Source organism: Stylophora pistillata, chromosome 1 (assembly GCF_964205215.1).
Source record: "Stylophora pistillata chromosome 1, jaStyPist1.2, whole genome shotgun sequence".
NCBI classification, from domain to species: Eukaryota; Metazoa; Cnidaria; class Anthozoa; order Scleractinia; family Pocilloporidae; genus Stylophora; species Stylophora pistillata.
In genome coordinates, this window is record NC_142519.1 from 14,251,069 (window position 1) to 14,270,533 (window position 19,465).

The 19,465-nt window shown below is 38.0% G+C and overlaps 3 protein-coding genes across 4 annotated transcripts; 2 read left to right on the forward strand and 1 right to left on the reverse strand.

The window, feature by feature from the left end:
* Window positions 1-4,882: 4,882 nt before the first annotated feature.
* On the forward strand, window positions 4,883-13,095 carry LOC111324336 (substance-K receptor-like). Of its 2 annotated transcripts, none has more exons than XM_088739201.1 (2): window positions 4,883-5,084; window positions 11,216-13,095. In XM_088739201.1, the coding sequence occupies exon 2, from the start codon at window positions 11,247-11,249 to the stop codon at window positions 12,477-12,479; it is 1,233 nt and encodes a 410-aa protein (XP_088595327.1). In that variant the 5' UTR covers window positions 4,883-5,084; window positions 11,216-11,246; the 3' UTR covers window positions 12,480-13,095. The 2 variants fall into 2 exon arrangements, with proteins under 2 accessions (XP_088595327.1, XP_022783609.2); XM_022927874.2 differs by lacking the exon at window positions 4,883-5,084 and adding an exon at window positions 9,225-9,361.
* Window positions 13,096-13,194: 99 nt separating this feature from the next.
* Window positions 13,195-15,839, forward strand: LOC148741333 (G protein-coupled receptor 83-like). Its single transcript, XM_088739191.1, has one exon. It carries the CDS (start codon window positions 14,334-14,336, stop codon window positions 15,585-15,587), a length of 1,254 nt encoding a protein of 417 aa, XP_088595317.1. The 5' UTR covers window positions 13,195-14,333; the 3' UTR covers window positions 15,588-15,839.
* Window positions 15,840-16,996: 1,157 nt separating this feature from the next.
* On the reverse strand, window positions 16,997-19,107 carry LOC111324339 (neuropeptide FF receptor 2-like). The gene has a single exon (XM_022927882.2). It carries the CDS (start codon window positions 18,509-18,511, stop codon window positions 17,432-17,434), a length of 1,080 nt encoding a protein of 359 aa, XP_022783617.2. The 5' UTR covers window positions 18,512-19,107; the 3' UTR covers window positions 16,997-17,431.
* Between the last annotated feature and the right edge of the window lie 358 nt (window positions 19,108-19,465).

The following is a 19,465-nucleotide window of genomic DNA, read 5'->3' on the forward strand; positions in this document are numbered from 1 at the left end:
AGGCGTGAACAGAACGTGAACAAAAGCTGGGAAAATAGCTCAGTGACAGTTTGCGAGGGGAATGGTGAATACATTACGGACGGACTTTGAACAATTTTTAGGTCCGGCCTCTAAGGAGCTCCGTAAATTGATAGGTTTTGCTTAATGCGTTGGGAGTCAGAATAGTTTTTTGGTTCTGGTGGAGAAGCTCTGCGATATTCACTAAAACATTCTTCATACAACAGAAACGTAGTATCAAAAAGAGTGAAACACTACACCACGAGTGTACCGAGCAACCATCACACGTCATCAGCCCAAAGTGCATTGCACACCATTTCAGATGGCGGCCGCGGGAAATTGAAAGTGGTTGTTAGACCCTGCTTTGAAAAAAGATAAAATAATGAGATTGCTAAGTAAGGCAATTTTTTTACATGCCAGATCTATTTAGAGGTACATTAAGGAAAATTTTGAGCGCTATTTTTCATGAAAGTGGAGGCTCCCTTTAAAGTCTTAACAGCCACCAACGAATGATTTAAAGTCGAATTCCAAGGAATGACTCACAATTCATGGCTCACAATTCTATTCTGCATGTTTCGTTTTCTGATAGTTTTCTTGTTAGAATTTCAAGACTTTCAAAATCTTGATGCTGAAAGAGAAAAAGCTAACATAAATCTGCTTTTTGGGTCCTTAAAGTTACTGTGGACCACTCCGGACCAGGAAGCTAATTTGCTAAATAAAAAGCTTTTAAGAATCCTGCAGGCTATCACAAGGCCTCACAAAAGTGCAGAATCCTCATCGGGCCTCAATTCTTTCTTTTTCCACAAAAATGACAAGTTAACGCATTCAGTTTTACCTGACCAGATGCCACTTCTTAGACATCATTTTGCGAAAGCCAGGGTCACACACCTCAGTATTGTTGAACCTTTTTGGTTATTGAGTGTTGACATGACATGTTAGGTTTATAGATAATAAAATATACGAAACACCCGTTAGCCTTTTTTTTTTCTCAAACTTTAAAATCAATACAAAAATACTTTAGGATAAATACAAAAAGTTGATAATCATCCATCCATCAGCATGCTAGACGTGAATCAATCTTTGTAAAATCTTAAATCCTTTAACATTGTAAGTTGATGGAATAAGATTTTATTCTTGTCAAATAACAAGCTGTAAAAACTACGCCATAATTATAAAAGGTAACTGTAAAATGTAATGGCTACAGGGTTTTAAAGTTGTGTAATGGGACTAAAACTATTTGATTGGAAATCATTGAAAAATATGCTAATTATAAATTATGTTGCTAAACAGTTCCGTTAGACAAACAGATGAGTACATGTTACATGTTAAATGACCAAAATTCCACAATCAAGAAAAAAAGGGATTTGGCAAATGAGCTCTCCGATACCCCTCTGCATGTTTTGTACGTCCACATAACAGACGTCTAGTTGCTAGCTGAATATTGGGTGAAAATAACAATGTATAGGATGATTCCACAAATGATAGCTGCAACATTGAGCCACTCAGCAATGTTAGAGTTTCTCAAGGAAGCATTACAATCTCCATCACCATATGAGCTGTCCACCTGCAAACAAAAAAAACGAAGAAAGAAGATTACATTACTGTACTAACATAAAATTTTTGTAGTCCTAATACTGATTATCTTGCAACCTTTGAAAAAAATCATGAGCGATTTACCGATTTCACAATGGTTTAGTGTGGTCTGTACTCTTACCGACAACGATATATGTCATGGCGGTGGTCAAAATGTTGTGGACTCACGAGGTGCATTACAGACCACGTTAAACCACTATAGTTTTGTTTTTTGCCGTTTCAACATTTCCGAGTCATCCTTGTTTGCGACCTGATAAAGGCATTGCGTGACGCGTTGACGCAAGCAGCGTTGTCCGCACTCTTATCGACGACGGCAAATTGGCTAATCAGGCAGATCGGAACATTTCTGCCAACTGCGGCGAGAAAAATGTTGAAGATTGAGTGAGACCTAAAAATGGTGAATAAACTAATAGTTACAGTTTCCAGGATCCAAGGGGAGCAAAAGAGAGAAAAATTTTCTGTGTAGATAGGCAAGGCAACGGGCCGACTTTATACTTCTTCCGGCGTGATAACGATGATGATGACAACAATGGGTAAAAAGCACCGTCCGCTAATAACGACGATTATTATAGTTACAAACGAAGCTGAGTTATAGCCCTTAAAAAAAATCTCAGGAGGTCTTTTGAACCATCCACTTCATCTCGCCAGAAGTCTAAGTTGCTCACACTCATTCTAAGGTTCGTGCGATTTTGCCACGAATTTTAAATTCCGATGTGTTGCGCGCGCGACTTTTGATAGAAAAAAGCTGCTCGCGCCATAACTAAAAAAAAATATCAGCTGAATGAATGAAATTTCTATCAAAAGTTGCGCGTGCAACACCCTAGAAGTGAAAATACGTCGTAGAATCGCATAGCTTAAAGTAAACACGCGCTCTGATTGGTCAATACGTCAACCGGAAGAGAGGGTATTTAGCGTGGAATCGCACTAATGCATAAAGCGATATCGCTGACGTGAGTCGCGAGCAAAAATTATTGTTACGAACGTAAAAACGTAAATACAACTATTGCTACGAAAATATGAACAAATATGAACAAATTCATAGAAAACGAATGTCTTCCAAATTTTGAGTTGAAATTGAAATTTTTAGAAAATTGGAGGAAACCACTCACGCTCAAAAGTACGAGAAAACGCATAGAAAAAAAAATCAAAATGCCAGAGACGAGGGAAGAAAGCCAAACGACAGTTCTCGCCGAGGAAAACCAAACAAGCGTTACGAAAGAAAACGAAAACAGGTGTCAATGCCGAAAAAGGTCGAGCATCTTTTTCCGAAATCCAAACCATTGTATCCTATACAGACGACGAACTGTCCTCTTTTAGATACAACATGGTTTAAAAAAATACTAGACGGCAAATTCACAAATTCGAGTGGTCGCAAAATAGTCATCCAAGCGCTCCGTGATGATTTCGACCCAGTGGAGATATCAGAGCTCACTGGCCACTCCAATCCGGAATCCATATCCAGCTACAGCCATAATCCTCTGGAAAAACAGCGGCGAATGTCGAATAAGTTGGCCGGTTTCAACCCACGCCAAGCACGACAACTACCAACGGCTTTTCAAGTCATGGTTTACGGGAGATTGTTCTCAATAGCTCAGCCACGCCAAACAACACAGCAGCTACTAGTGACCTTGACAGCAATGCCAGTCGTTCTAGTTACCTGATGGCAGGAGCAGTTGGCGGAATGTTTACCGGAGTAACTTTTAATAATTCTCCAGTAAATATTTCCATAAACTTTCAGTCCAGCATTGACACCAACGAGCGACTCCCCGCGATGAAAGAAAAACAGTTAAAATTGTGACTTTTAACTGAACTGTTTTTCGCCAGAGTTTACCGAGAAATTCCAGTCTTAATCATTATATTTTGAATACACTTTTTTTTTACAACTGTAAAGCACTTACCGGTTTTTTGTAGATATTACTTTGATACTGGAACGCTTGAAATTTTCATTTCGCTTGAGGATTTGACCATTCAGTTGTTGATTGTCGGCGCCACATTTTGCCAAGTTGAGTGGTAGCAGGCAAATCTCTGTCTTAAATAACTCGGTATTGTGTACTTTAAGTTTTTTTGCTGAAGATTGTAAAATGTGAGGCACCGCTTTCTCCACGAGTTTGAAATAAAAGTGGTTTTCATTCTAAAAATATCTTGTTCCCTCTATTCGCTAGATATTGACACCTGACTTTGAAAGGGTTTCCATTGTTTGCGCACTGGCAAACATCTGGTTTCGCCCAGTGATTTGGTGGCTTTAGCTATGTGATTCAAGAAAAATTCACGAGGTACAATTAAAATTGTCGACGGTTCAAACGTGAGCGACTTAACTTGCTTTCCAATCCCTTAACAATTAATGACAGTTTTGACAGTTGACTTTAAAATGGCTCTCTTAAGGGCGCGCGTACGGAATAAAAACAAACAATAACATTGCCGTTTTAATTTCTTGTTTTCTTATTTTTATTCAGTTATGCGATTCTATAAGTTATTTGGCTATTTGACATGAGGTAGTGGGGTATTATTTTCACAACATGAAAAAGAAAAGAAAAGGAATTAATAAAATATGTTGCATTAATTTCGACTGCTTTATTCAAATGAGGTTTATTTTTGCATTTTTTCATGCTCAAATGTTCCGTTGGTAAAGAGGGAAAATGAAAGGTTCCTGAGTTCTTACATGGTCTTTAGAAGACTATCAAGGGTACATCTTCGAATCAAGAAAACAGGTACTTCCTACAACAGTTAAATGAGTGTTTAGAGGACATGGAATTCTGGAATAATTCTCTTTCACCACTGAACCATCAGTTTCCACGCTCGAGCAGATACGATTTATTCCTACTTATGTTATACAGTAATATCTCAGCATACGTAAGGCGTTTACAGAATTACTGAGGAAGTGCCTGATTTTATAAGTAAGTCATGTAGTTCAATTGTGATCAATTCTTGAAAACTATTTTGGTTCACCCAAACATTACTTAAACGAAATTTAAGACGTACTAAAAACGTTTATTTTCTGATCATCACACTCGTGTCAACATATGCAAAGCTGAAAACAATTTCCGTTCCAATGTTATAACCTGAACTTTATCGTTATTATTTTTTGGCGGCATAGTTTCATACATTCATAATATATCTATATAAAAAAACAAACAAGACAAAAGCTGCGTATATCTTAACTGAATTTATTCAAGAGAATACTATTTCTTTCTAAATCTCAGAATAAGGTTACAGGTTTGGAGTGAACAATGCTGGATGATAGAAACAAAAACCTGTCATTTTTACACTTAAAATGTTAAAAGCCAATTGTTGTTTCAAAAGATCCATTAGTCCAACCACAGGTGAACAAACTTGATCCCCAGTTTACCACGTCTGTTCATGGCAATTTGACAAAAGAAGGAATTCCTTCTCGTTTATCAACCAAATGGCATTTCGTAACACCTCCTCTATCTTATCGTGGTTATCTCCGCCAGAGTGAAGCATCTTCAAAGAAATACTTTTTCCACTCACCGCAGGTAAGAAGTTTACAGTGTATTTACACAAAAGAAAATAATGAGACGTTTTCTTCTCATTTTCATGAAAAGTAATCTCAGTCAATCCTTACCATATATTTACACAAGAGACAATAATGGAGTAATATTTCCTCTCCAACTTAACCATTATTATAAATTAACAGATTTTGAAGAAAGAAACTCTTTCAGTAAGGGTATTTGTATAACGTCAAGCTCAAGGACAAATGGTGAATTGCTAAGAGGTGCGATTTATCCTGAGATGTAACCAAGACCTGATTCACAACACTGATAAAATATCGTGACCTAAACGATCCATTAAGATCGCCGATCACTTCACGTGCACCTCCGCCAATGTAATCTATTGCATAACTTGCACTTATTGCAAAAAGATATTCATCGGCGAAACAGGCAGAAGACTAGGTGACCGATTCCGAGAACACCTTCGAGACGTGGAAAGGAATGACAAGGACACATCGAAACCAATCGCTAGACATTTTAATTTACCTAATCATTCTAAGCAACATATGGCAATCTGCGGTCTTTCCTTACACTTAGGTAGCACGGAAAGCCGTAAAAATCTTGAACAAAAGCTCATCTTTCAAAACGGCAGTCTAAATCCCACAGGGATCAACGAACGCTTTTCATTCCACTAATTTACTCTTGTTTTTCTCGTTGCCATGTTCCCACCAATAACGTAGCTCCATTGTTTGCCTTTAAAAGCACACACAACCCACAATTCCTCTATTCGCTCCGACGAAGGGCTAACGCTCGAAACGTCAGCTTTTGTAGTCGTTACGGTGGCCAATTTACCATTTCAACTTCGTTGATATATCCAAAACCTGATTCCATCCTTTACTCTCAAAGAAAACATTAGGCTGCGTCGGCGGGTGAGAAGAATTAAAGTTTTCTTTTCCGTCTCGAGGAGCTTAATTGAAAGCTGTAGCTTTTAGCGAGCGTTCGCTCTTCTTTGAAACAAGTATGTGTGTCCTTAGATATTATTTCTCTTCATCTGTTTTGTCCTTCAATAAAACCAAGAAGGTAAGATAAAACTGAACACAAAAATTTCAACGGCGAGTAGGCTTAACATGCACTACGAACACTAGCTAAAGTTCCGACTTCGCCATGTAATATTTTAATTTAGAATAATTCCACCATAGATTTTATATTATCGGATAAAATCTACCATTTAAAAGTTGTCGTCAGGGCACTTTCTAGAATGGCACACAACATGATCCACAGCACGATTTTCCCATTAGGCATGTTGGACGACAAACTGTGACATGATAAGCGAAATGCACCTACTCTGTCTTCAATTTCAGTGTAATCAAATGTTTCTCGAACAATAGTCAACCATAACAGAGGAAAACAAAAAGAGAGAGGCTCAAAACAGCTGAATAAGTGGCCGATTATATTAATTGGCCACTTATATTATATTATAAGACCAAAGAGTTAAGCTTGTTGTCATTCTGCAATTTACCATAACTCGAATTAGACGACACTACAACTGTTCGCACTAAAGATCTCAATACGCACGCTGTTCTTTATACCTTTCCTAAATTGCCGACAGTAAGAATTTGTTTAACAATCAACAATTTTTTTATTTGGTGATTATTTCCGCTATCCTCATGACCTTGATGTGTGATACCGTATGAGGGGTGATGTTGTAAAGAAACATTAGATGCTAGTCACTCTTGCTGGGGTCAAAGATTTAATATCCCTGGTTGCTTTCTTTATTGTTTCACCCGCTGTTACCAGGTGTTTCTTACTGAATTTTTTTCTTTTGGTTTGGTAATTTCTTGTCTTTAAAATTCTTTGTAGTTCTCCGTTGAAGTTATTGAGGGGGCCTTGAAGTCTTAAGTTATTTATCGCGATTGATATGATTATGCAAGATCCAAACAAAAGTTCATTAACGCCTTTGGTCTTGTTTTGTTTTAACCGCCTCCTGGTTAACTCATTTGGTAGAGCGCCGAACTGTTCTGCGGGACGTCGAGGGTTCAAGCTCCGGCCGGACCAACACTCAGCTTCTTCAAATAACTGATGATAATGTGCTACCTTTCTATAATATCAAGAAATGGATAGATATTCTGGTCTTCTCGGATAAGGACGAATAAACCGTAGGTCCCGTCTCCTGCAGGGTTAGGGGTAGGAGACGATAATTTCCCACGCACGAGATAACTGTGTGGTGGATGTCCTCCCCTGGTGTGGGGTGGGTGGGTGTGAGAGCCGCAGGTTAGAAAACGGCTGTAATAGGTTATTGCGCTTCCCTCCTTACATAAAGTTAAGTTAGGTTGTTTTTCCTTTTGTGCGCTATTTCGGTTAAGAATCTTATTATGGTTTTATGTCGCTTGTGTAGAATGCTTCAGTACAAAAATGTTGTGTACATTTTTTTGTATTAGTATTCAAACCTTTTATTGTTTCATTTGATAGAAGTTGTTTCTCAGTTAGTTTGTTTCATTCGTTGAAGGCATCAGATCGTTCCCGCAGATCGCAGTTCAAACCCAGTGCAGCTTCAAGTAGACTCAGGAACAAATGTGGAAAGAGTTCCATATAACCCCATACATTAATTATGCATTCATTTCATAAAGACTAACTATAAAGGTTTCTTTACAATACTCTATGCACAATTAATGTATGGGGTTATAGGGAACTCTTGCCACAAATGTAAGTGGTATTCGTTAAGTTCAATCTTTTCTTTTCCATCTATTTTTATTTTAAATTTTTTTTTGGTTTTAATCATCGTCTAACCGTAAACAGAATTGCCGCTAGGGGAGAATCTTGAATAAAAGCGAGAAAGCAGAAATTTATTGCTGAAGGTTTCCCTTACGGTGAGTACAACAGAGATACCGCGTTACTGAAGAATTAATCAGCATAAGAGTCCACACAATAAAAAATAATCTATAGAACTGAAAAGTGGCGTTTTTAATGAAAAAGGACTAAAACAAAGAGTTTAAGACGGGAAAGGCTCTTGAATGGATAGATCTCTATGTTTTTTTCATAAACGTGCAACTGAAATGCTAATGCGTACTTTAGAATTTTTCTCCGCCATGAACAAAATGACATGATTATTCTTTTGCCTGGAGGGATGATAAAAAAATGATTTTGAATGATTGCAGTGAGTAATAATGTTGAGTAACAATTTTAGATTAGCGTGATTATCATCTGCATATTTTCTTTACTTCTTACTGCGGGTGGAAAGGAGTCACATCACACAAAGACAGTATGACTAGCTGATGATGGCTTAATGCTTTTGATACCCAGTCAAATTAATTCAACTGAAATTCTCCCAAGCCCATTTGGCAGATTATGGCTTTAAAAAAAGATTAAAATCAAGCTGTTGTCAAAAGTTCCTTTTCTCAGGCAATCAATGAAAACCCAGAACTCTTTGTTTGGTAACCTACACCAGCGCCGTCGGAAAGCGCCATGCTAGAATATAGCGTAAACAAATGGAGAATCACAGCAGCCAATTGACTCAAATAAATTCAGAAGCGCATCAGTGCACGAGAAAGAAAATTCAGATATCACACCGACAAAAAAAATCGTTCACAAACATAGTAATGCCGTGCCAACAGTTTGCACTGAGAAAGAGTTCAACAAGCGGACAGTTTGCTTCATCGCATCTGCAATAGAGAACAAAAAGTGAACTTCATTTTGATTGCCTAAAACATTTCAAGGTCGTTCCGTTTTGTTTCCGGCTATTTTTAATTTCTGAATGGAATACATGTAGAATCAAGTCGTTATGAAAGCCATTATTAAACATCATTCAAACGCTTAAAAAATATCTTTGTGCGAACGTATTGGAGGAAATACCATTGTTGTTTTGTCGGTGTTAATCTAATCGTTTTTCATCTTGGGCAACTTGCAAATTCTGAAGGAGATTCACACTCAAGATACATCAAAGTGTACGTAGTTTTTCGTTCGCGTCACCGCTAGTTCCCTTTAGCGCCGACGGTTCGAATCGACAAAACAGTTCGTGGCTTACAGAGCCAAATCAATTTTATTTCTTTTCCAAACAATTAAACTGAATAACGCCTATCGCATACTTAGCCATTGGGCGCAGCAAGGAAGTTAATACATCTTCAAAAATAAGCTGGGTGCCTAATAAATGAAACCACGTTATGTAAATTGCGGTATCTATACTTAAATAATTTAAATTTGTGAAATAAGACACGTGCAGTGAACACATAAATTGGGTGTTGACTTTATACAGCAATCTCTTCGAGCACTGTACTGGAAACATCTTGAAGGGAAAACATCAATCAATGGATAGCTTTGAGTGAAAAGTGAGTGTTCTTTTGAGGAGATATTGTAAGATAATTTTCATTCAGCTTTTGTTTTAAAGAAAAAAATCTTTTCTTCTGCGCCATGTTTTTGTTCAGTCCTCTTCCTAACGAAAAATTGTAATCTGTCTCAGTGATTCTGGAAAATCCAATGAAGGACAATAACACCTCCACTCCTGAATCCGGATTTTAAGAAATGTTTTTTTAGCATGCAAATTTTTGATGTTTGTATAGTTAGCCCAGTCTACATCTTCAGTATATTTCTAGTTAAAGATATTGATCAAGTGATGAAAGTGCTGCCAAGGTAATTTGAGAAACAATGGGTTGTAACGTAGGTAGTGAAAATTACACTGAACTTGCTACGCCACAAGAGCTTACAGAATAATTATTTATATTACTTTAATTTCCCGCCGAGTTCGTGCCTCATACAAAGTTATAGTCACCCGGCCAGCACACGAAACATATGTGCAAATCGCGAAAAAGGTTCTGTACTCACTTCCCCGGGGCGTTATTTTTAAGGATCTCGAAAAGAGGCCTATTTTTAACATTCGGAGTGTAACTCAATTTTCCGTGTTTCTTTCTTATGTTTTTTGAGGCAAGCTTTCTATAGTGTTATTGTTTCTTGTCTTGCCAAGATGTCAGTTTCGATAAAAACAACAGAAATGAAAATATGTCGTCGGCCGCAATACACAAATTCTAAAAGGGATGTTATCATAAGGAGGACGAATCGGTAAATCCGTATTTTTCAGCGACAAATAGAAGTGAAAAAATTCCATTTTAATTGCTTTGAGAATAACGTTTTTGTGAAGAAACAAAATGATGCAAAACGCCAAGTAAACACATACCCAAACTAATAATTGCGCTATGGTTTTAAAAGCCGGCTGACAGTTAACAGTTAATGGCTCATTCGTTACATGTTATGCCAACCTGACACAGACACTTGGATCCAAGCCACTTGCTCGTATCTCAGTTAAGCAATGTATTTACGACTGTGGTCTCATGGTTATAGGGCATTTGTGGTCAAGCAATCAACGAAAAAGTGTCAGTGTAAAATGCGTTTCATTCTGGAATACATCAGGGCAAAGAAAGGAAACGTATAGAGCCATTAGGGCTATGATTACAGCCATTCAAAAGCCATACCCTAGGAAAATATTAAAAATTGAGATAAAAAGGCAAATGTCCATCATTTTCTGTCTTGAGAGGTCTTTTTTATGAATTGGCAGCTGGCAAAACAGTTGCCCAGCTAGAACTCTACCTTTGTCAAAAGAGGGTGAATCATTTTGGTTCAAAAATGAGAACAGCTATATAAAATGTGGGCAAATGAATTTGAGTCAGTTAATGATTGAGGGTAGCAAAGATAACTTTAGAAGTAACTAAACTCTCTAAGCAAGTACGCGTGGAGCATTTGTACTGCTTTACTGACTTTCGTGCAGCTGCAAATTACAGTCAGTTGATATGTCACTGTGTGGAGAGGTTCGTTTAGAGGCTGTTATCATAGCCACAGTTGACTAGTTGTTTATATAGGGCTTGCCACTTTGACACGCTCAGGTAAATAATGAAATCCTGATGAAAAAATTTAGGAGAATCGTTAATATCAAAGAAAATGCGAGCCATTCGTAAGACAGAAATAATCACAGAAAAGTCGACTAGTTTTGTCCCATCCACGACCTAAAGGTTTTAAATGTGAAATTTCGAGCAGAATTCCTTTCCCAACTCGATGATATAATTTCTAACTTGCTGATTATCCAGAACCTGGGTGCCATCAAACGAAAATTTCCCACAAAGTAGCACTTGGTAATCGCAGGATAAGACTCAATTTTGACAACTTTTGTTCTGTTTCATATTCTCTTCTTTCAGCAAATGCGAGAAACGATAAACACAAAACAGCATGAGCTTTGAGAATAGTAATCAAACCAATGACTCCTTTTCTGATGAATATGAATATTACGCGGATAATGGTTGTCCTCTGGGAAAGGATGCAACGAAGCCTGAATATTTGGCCAAGGTTACCATGTACGTCCTGATGATAGTGGTGTCCTTCATTGGAAATATCTTGATAATATCTGTTACTCGGCGCACTCGGAGCATGCAGAAGGTAGCTTTCCTCTTTGTTGTAAACATGGCCATCGCCGATCTTCTCACCACGTTGATTAACATGCCAGAATCCCTGACAGTTGAGATACGAGATTCGGATGAATGGTTGATTACAGGAGACGCGGGAATCATTCTGTGTAAAATATTGTCCTTCTGTCAATTCGTCTGCGCGTTCTGTTCTATTCTTAGCTTACTGGCGATTGCATTGGACAGGTTCCTCGCCATATGCTTGCCTCTTAAGAGAATCATGACGAGGAGACTCGCTAAGGTTATCATTATAAGCACTTGGTTGATTCCGTCCATTTCAAGTGCCCCAGCGCTAGTAGCAAACATTGTCGTAGAAGATCATGGACAGCTTTTCTGTATTGAAAAGTGGCCAGCTCCTTTCGACGAAGAAAAAGCAGCAGGGGATTACACAATAATTCTGTTTGTGTTCTTCTACGCTCTGCCATTAATAATAATATCAGCTTTATACAGTTGCGTCATCTACAAGATCTGGCGAAGGAGGGCTCCAGGACACCGCTTGACCTCAACTGCTCGACTTTACGCCCGTAGCAGAAAAAAGGCATTAAAAATGTTCATCGCAATCGTTCTTTGTTTTGCACTTTGCTGGCTTCCGTATCACGTCGTGTTCTTTTTAACGACCTTCGCTGCGAACTATTACGAATGTGGAATACCTCTAAATGTGTACTTTGTTCATGTTTTTTTCTCCCATGCCTCAAGCGCATTGAACCCATGCATATACATTGTATTTAACAACGACTATCGAACTGGGGTAAAGCGTTTGCTAGTCTCTTGTGTTAAAAGATCAGATGGGGTACATCCTGAATTAAACACTGGTAGTTATATAAACACCCACACAGGCGTCCAGGAAGATCGCGAGATGACCGTGTTTCAAACTCGAAGTCCTCAAAGCGGCATCAGTTACTTGCCACCGAGGACGATGAAAGAAACTAGTAATCATATTGATCCTGATCGCACAGCTCCTTTCGTTAGGTTCAACCTCGGTTTCAAATATTTATCATGAAAGTAGTATACGCTCGATTCCAAAACGTTGACGACGGAAAAGCGTCAACAATAAAACTTTAAAACCTAACGACTGGAAATGACACCAGAGGAACAGAGAAAAATAACACTATATTTATTATAGAAACACCAATGAGACACTAGCACAAGGTGCGCTTTCGCGCCAAAACGTGATATCTTCGCACTTGAAAATAAAATTTTATCTTCACACGTGAAAATAACACTGTTACTATGGTTACATGATAAATTGCGCATTTCGCAGCAGAAGAGAAAGGGTTTGGTTTTTCATTGGTGCTTATATAATTAATTGAGGATATTACATGGCCACATGGAGATACGAAATTTATCTTCTCTTGTTGAAAAATTCGTATCTACGCGCGGCCTTGTAACATTTTTTTATCATATTCTACATAACGTAACTTACCCTGTAAGATATATTACTCTTGAAATTTGAGGTTAAGTGTTCTGCAAACGCGGTTGAAGAATGAAATCAACTTTTTGAAACGTGCAGTCTTATTTCATTCACTTTAAACACAACTAACTTGTTTTAAGTCAATTTTAAGGTGTTGTAAGTGTAATCATCAAATACTTAAAAATCAACTAAATATGATTTTGAACGTTTCTCCTCTTTTCATTGCAACATAAAGCCCGACCTTTATCAAAATCAATGAATTTCAGATTATGACACCGGTGGAACAGAGAAATTCAAATAGTAAAAAATCAATAAGATATGATGTTGAGCTTTACACCCCATTCTAATTGTAATATAAAGCCTAGCGTTTCAAAACTTTGAGGGTTATTTTTTTGTTTTTGTTTCTTTTTTTTTTTTTTTCTTAAAAGATACCTATATTGCGTAGTTAAAGCGAAAGGCGCTTAGAGCGCCTTAACTCGTAGCGCTTGGGCCAGAGCCTGCAACTTGCTTGACCGAATCGATCTTTTTCTCATTCTTAAAAGTATATTACATTTTTGAAAGGTGTACAAACGTAAAGAAATATAGAAATCTGGACCACTTGTACAAAACTAGAGCACAAACCCATTTAAACAAACGCTTCATGAACTTGGAATAATTCGTGTCATCAGACGACCTTTCCCATTTGTGCCAAGTACTTGCCACAGGGAGGGAGTCAGGAAAATCTACATTTCGTCAGTGACTAACCTTAGTCGAAGCGATCGAAACAACTTCACGGATAAAATTAGCTTACGAGATATAAGGAAAGAGGCCATTTAAACAGAATTTACTAACAACTCTTTAAGATATCAAACGCAACCCGTGATCAGGCTAAAGAAAAGCTTTCCGAATCAACTTTCTGCTGATAATTATCATACTGCATTTGGAACCCATCTTCCTGCATTTGTATTAACAATAATGAGTATAAAACTTATATTCACGCAAAGGAAAAAGGATCATGATTTTTACCAAGGAATGATTCGCTCACTACTACGCCTGTGACCAAATTAAGAAGGCGTTTCTTGTGCTGTCAAAAAAATTTTTTTATTTAAAAAAATAAGATACTTATTCAAGAACATACTGCCTGTATGAACGTTTCATGGTCAATTAAAACATTGTATTTCTATTTAACCAGAGAAGCCTCAATTTTAAAACGAAAATACTCAGCTTTTGATACGAAACGATTTTTAATTTTCATACAAAAATAAATCTTTAGACAGCTTCTGTAGTGGCCCTATTTGGGACGTGAGGGGATTTGGAGTTCCATTTTCTCTTAATGTAAAACAGCGATTTGTTTTCCATTTGGGGATTTTAAAATAAATCATCAATCACCTATAGAATACATGAATAGCCGTAATCCCCATTTTAAAGTCATGTAAATATAAAAGAAGATCAGCTGGCTCATATATGTCTTTATCACGAAGCTTTTCGTGTCATTTTAATGCTTATGCTCGCTTCAAGGAGATAAGCCATAACGTTGCTTACGCCATGAATCGCAGTTCAAACGCAACAAACAACTCATTTTCACACGACCTCACTGAACCTCTTTTCTATGACTACTGTCCTCCACTTACAGAAGAGGGACTATTAATGAGAGCAGCAAAAGTAACAGGATTCGCTGTAATAATAGCAACGTCTTTGTTTGGAAATCTTCTTGTAATAATCGTCACTCGCAGGAATCAAAGGTTGAAGAAGATGACCTTCACTTTTGTCGTGAACATGGCCATCGCAGATATTTTCACCACATTCATCAACATGCCAGAATCTCTTTATGCGGAGATAAAAGATACAGACAAATGGATTGCTGGTCACATTGGGGTAGCGTTGTGTAAACTTCTACCCTTCTGTCAGCAAGTTTGCGCTTTCTGTTCTGCTCTCAGCTTATTAGCCATAGCATTGGACAGATTTTGTTCTATTTGCTTTTCACTGAAGAAATTACTGACTCGCAAATTGTCTACAATTATTATCGCAAGTACGTGGTTGATACCAAGTTTATCGTGTGCACCGATGTTTTTAGTGAACAATGTAGTAGAGGAAGAAGGATTTCTCCTTTGCGTTGAAGAATGGCCTGCCCCGTTCAATTCCCTTAAGTCTCCAAAGTATTATACCATAATTCTTTTTGTTCTCTTCTACATTCTACCATTGGTCGTAGCATCTGTGTTGTATGGTTGCGTCATTCGCAAAATTTGGAAGAGGAAAGTTGTTGGAAATCATTCATCCAAGACAAAACGAATTCTCTCTAAAAGCAGACGAAAATCATTGAAAATGTTTATTGCCATTTTGGTTTGTTTCGCAATTTGTTGGCTCCCAGATCACGTGGCTTACTTTCTAATTGATGACAACGAGGAATTTCGTAATTGCGGCTTACCAAGGGATATTTATTATGTTTCATTATTCTTTCCCCATGCAATAAGTGCGTTAAATCCTTGCTTCTACTTTATATTTAACCAAGACTACCGGTCTGGTACGAAAGATTTGCTTATCACGTGTCGTCAGCTGCTATTTCAATGGTGCGAACCCGTGGACTCGAGGGATAGCTGGTCATTCAACGAAAAATTGTATAGAGATCGTAGAAAACACCAAGATGTTTTCCCACTTTATTCGCAAGAGACAACAGGACCGACAAAAATAAGCTCCGAACACTGCAAATCACTCGTGTAAAAGCGCTTGAATTGCGTTCTCGTTGATCATCCGGCATTTCTTTATTCGTTTATAATCTTTCAAAAACATATGACGAATGCGACATAAAATTACGTTCATTCGGGACCAAAGTGTTGCTGATGAAGCACGATGACGGCTTTTTAACCGTTACTCTAGGAATTGGCCTTTAAAAGGAACTAAAGATAATCACACAGCGTCCATTAATGAATCTTCAACAAATAATGATAAACGTACAATAAATAGTAGCAATTAGTTTCGGCGTCCTTACAATGAAAACTCCAATTACTTTTACAGTGTGGAGGTAAATATAGAATTTAAAAGGTGACAAGCGGCATCTTAACAAGTCTACCACAAATAAACCTGTCATTTTAGATCAATATATATACAAAAAATTTCAATGCAACTTTGATGATTATTACTTTTTCACCTTTTAGTCAATGCGATAATTCGGAAGCGATTGCGTGCACTTCTCTCGTAATGCTTGAAAGCGTAAACTGGGGAAATACCACATTATTTTTCTACCGGCCGTGACTCGAACCTCTATGAACAGTGAATGAAATGCAAAATCAGAAGATGAAAAACACCAAAAACATTATTTATATTAAATGCATTCTGAGAGGAGGTTGCGGTTATTTGTGACCTTCCACGGAAAAAAGAAATATCCTTAAAATCTGTTAAATTTGTTTTCAATAATCAATTCTTCTTGTCACATATGAGACTAGTAAGCATGTATGGTTTAAAGCATTAGGGACATCCCTGCAATGGACCGGCTTGCAGTGGCATCGAAACATCAAATCCGATTGGTGGAGTCCTACTTTTAAATCCTGCTTAGGGATCCATTTTAATTTTGCTCCGAGCTCAATTTGATGACAGCTTTCTTCATTTGTTAAAAAAAAAAAAAAAAATTCAGCTTGTTAATCGGCCGTTTCTCTTAAACTATTTACCCAGCTGTCTTTTTCGGGAGGGGGCGACCTAAAGAGCATGCGCATGAATAATTAATCCAGTCCTCTCCCGACCTTAACCATGTTAACCACCCTTCCTCTGCACTATTCTCCCCTACCCCCACCCCCCCTCGTCCCCAGTACCACTACTACTCTACGGGGAAGCAGTCAGAAGAGGTTGCACGGGATCAAATTACACCTGCTCGTCTTCAGACATTGCATTTAGCCAGAAATTTCCATTACAATTTATCCTCGGTAAATTAGTATTTTCCACTGTTTTCTTTCTTTTCTGTCAACATCACTATTGCGCCGTAACTCTTTAGTCCATTAAAAAGGAATGAGTTTATTACTACTTATGAACGGCGGCCTGCGCTTATTACTAAATTGAAGTAAGATTGGGGTCTCTTAATGAAGCAAAATTTAGTTAGCATGAATAAATTACAGTTCCTGACTTGAACAAGTGCTGTCGAGGTTAAATAGCGTTTCATTTTAAAGGCTGCTCATTACATCGATACAAACCTTCGAATCACAAATGCGCTCAAGATGAAAATATTCCTCGTAGATTAAAAATTATCCGTGTCTGCAAGAGATCGGATTACTAACTATTTTTTTCTCTTTTTTTCGTCGGAACCAAGTTGTTAGCATTTTATGCGAGTACAATAAGCGTTTCAAGTCTTCGCGATTTATAGCTTACCATGAATTTGAGTTAATGGGCCTTTCTCTATTAAATGATCAAGTAGACACTATGGAGTGCAAACGGATATGGTCTTTAGGGAGCTATTTAGTTAGATGACAATGGAAGGAGCACTAGAGAAGGATCTCGCAAATACCGGTTTCAAATTCACATGCAGCCACTTTCATGGCCCTCATTCCCATCTCAAAAACGTCTTTTAAATTTTTAGGTTAGATATATTGACATCTAGGCGACCTTTTCTTTGCAACGCTTTCAATCTTGGAATTGTATCTCGGCTTGGTAGAACTTGCGTCCTCCAATGGTGGCTTGTCAAGACCAGTAAAAATTCGCGCGCAGCTTTCGAATATTTCGCTAAGTCCCCTCCGATAGTTTTTGTTGAAGATGAAATATATACAAGGGCTGATAGCTGCGTTAGAATGCATTATAAATGTTGCATAGAAACGAAAGTTGATCCCATCTATTCCAGGCGGTATTGTTAAGTTCCAGACGAAATGGAAAAGGCAGCCAAATATCGTGACAGGTGTGATACACGAGACGAATACAACGACCACTGTTACAACTTGTTTTAACACTCTTCTGTTTTCTTGTTCACGCCTTTGTCGCTCTCGCGAGTATTCCGTGGGTCCTTTCTGCTTCCAAACTTCAATTCCGATGGCTGTGTACAATATAGTGATCACCGTAATGGGAAAAGATATTAACACCAAGAAAATAATCAAAAAGTAAACTTTTTGAGTGGAGGCCGTCTCAAAGGCCGGTTCCCATACGTTCATGCAATATGTATCGTTCCCTACTACTTTTAGTTTGAAAGTGTAAAAGTACGGCGAGTGGAGGCCTACTGCAACAACCCAGATGAAGCAAATTATCATGCGGCAAATTTTGGGTGTGATCACAGCGGGTTTGAACGGAAATTTCACTGCGTGGAATCGATCGAAGGCTATAACAACCAAGCTAAGTATCGAGACCGCTGTGGAGATGTCTTGCGAAAAATTGACCATCTTGCATAATATTTCACCTCCGACGCCAACAACAAGCCATCGCGATTTGCCGATAAAGATCTGCGCTATTTCCTTCGGAACAGCGAAAAGCGGAAACAGCAAATCACTGATGGCCATGTTGGCGATGAGGTTGTTTGTCATGGTCCGCATTCTGCTGTTTCGGCAGATAATAATAATCACCAAAGTGTTTCCAACCAGCGACATGAGCATGATTACACAGTAACACAATGCTTTGAGCGCTTTTACAGTCTCCGCTTCTCCTGTAGTCGAGTTGCTGGATGTAATGTTCGTCATGTTAGCTGAAGATTACCATCACAAGTAATGTAACTGTTGCTGTCCGAACTATTCTTTGAAGAAATATTTATCAATTCATACAAATTTATGTGCTCCTGTCCTTGTAATAAACGCAAATCTATGGCAAAAAGCGGCAGCTGATTCGTTGAGACGTCTACAATAAATTCCTTAAAAGCTCTAGCCAGAAGCGTTCCGTTGTGAATCCTGCGTTGATCACCTTAAGAATGGCGTGGTCTCAACCTTTACAGGGTAATATTGAAAAGAAGAAATCTCTCTTTCAGCAGCGTTAAGAGTTTAAAAAGCCTGTCTTCCTGTCCTAGAGTTGATTGATGAGTATACAATTCTTGTGTACTTTGCAATGAACGTGTGTCTTTAGCCGCCGAAATGACGATTAAAATTCTTCGTTCGTTTGAGGACTCCCGTTCTTAAAAGGACTCTTCCATTCGCTTTTACAACAATATCTTCGATTTGCCAGACTTACCTAAGACTGAGTGAATCCTTAGCTCAAAACCACAGTTCGATTTCTCTTCTTTGTGCCGGTAATCTCTTTAATGCTACACACGACACCTGCGCGCTCGAAGGATAAATTAAAACTAAAAAATATGATTTGCGATTGCAATTTTCCATCGCAAGAAATCAATTTTTACTCGTATCCGTCGTTAATTCATCAAACATTCTGGTGAATTTTTAAAACTGATTTATTACAAAGCAAAGGTGGAAAGAAATTAATTTGAAGAAAGCGTTTATTTTCCGTCCTAGCTTGATAGACGTTTTTGACACCTAGGCGAAAATTAAATATGGTAGGATTAAACAGTAAAATGTGATTTGGATGTATAACGGCAGGTGGGGCATTGAGCTATATTTTTTATTTTCCTAGAATAAAAATAAGGAGGAATAGTGGGTTCCAAAACGTTGTTACAGTCTGCTCCTTTATTAATACTAGAAGTGTTATAC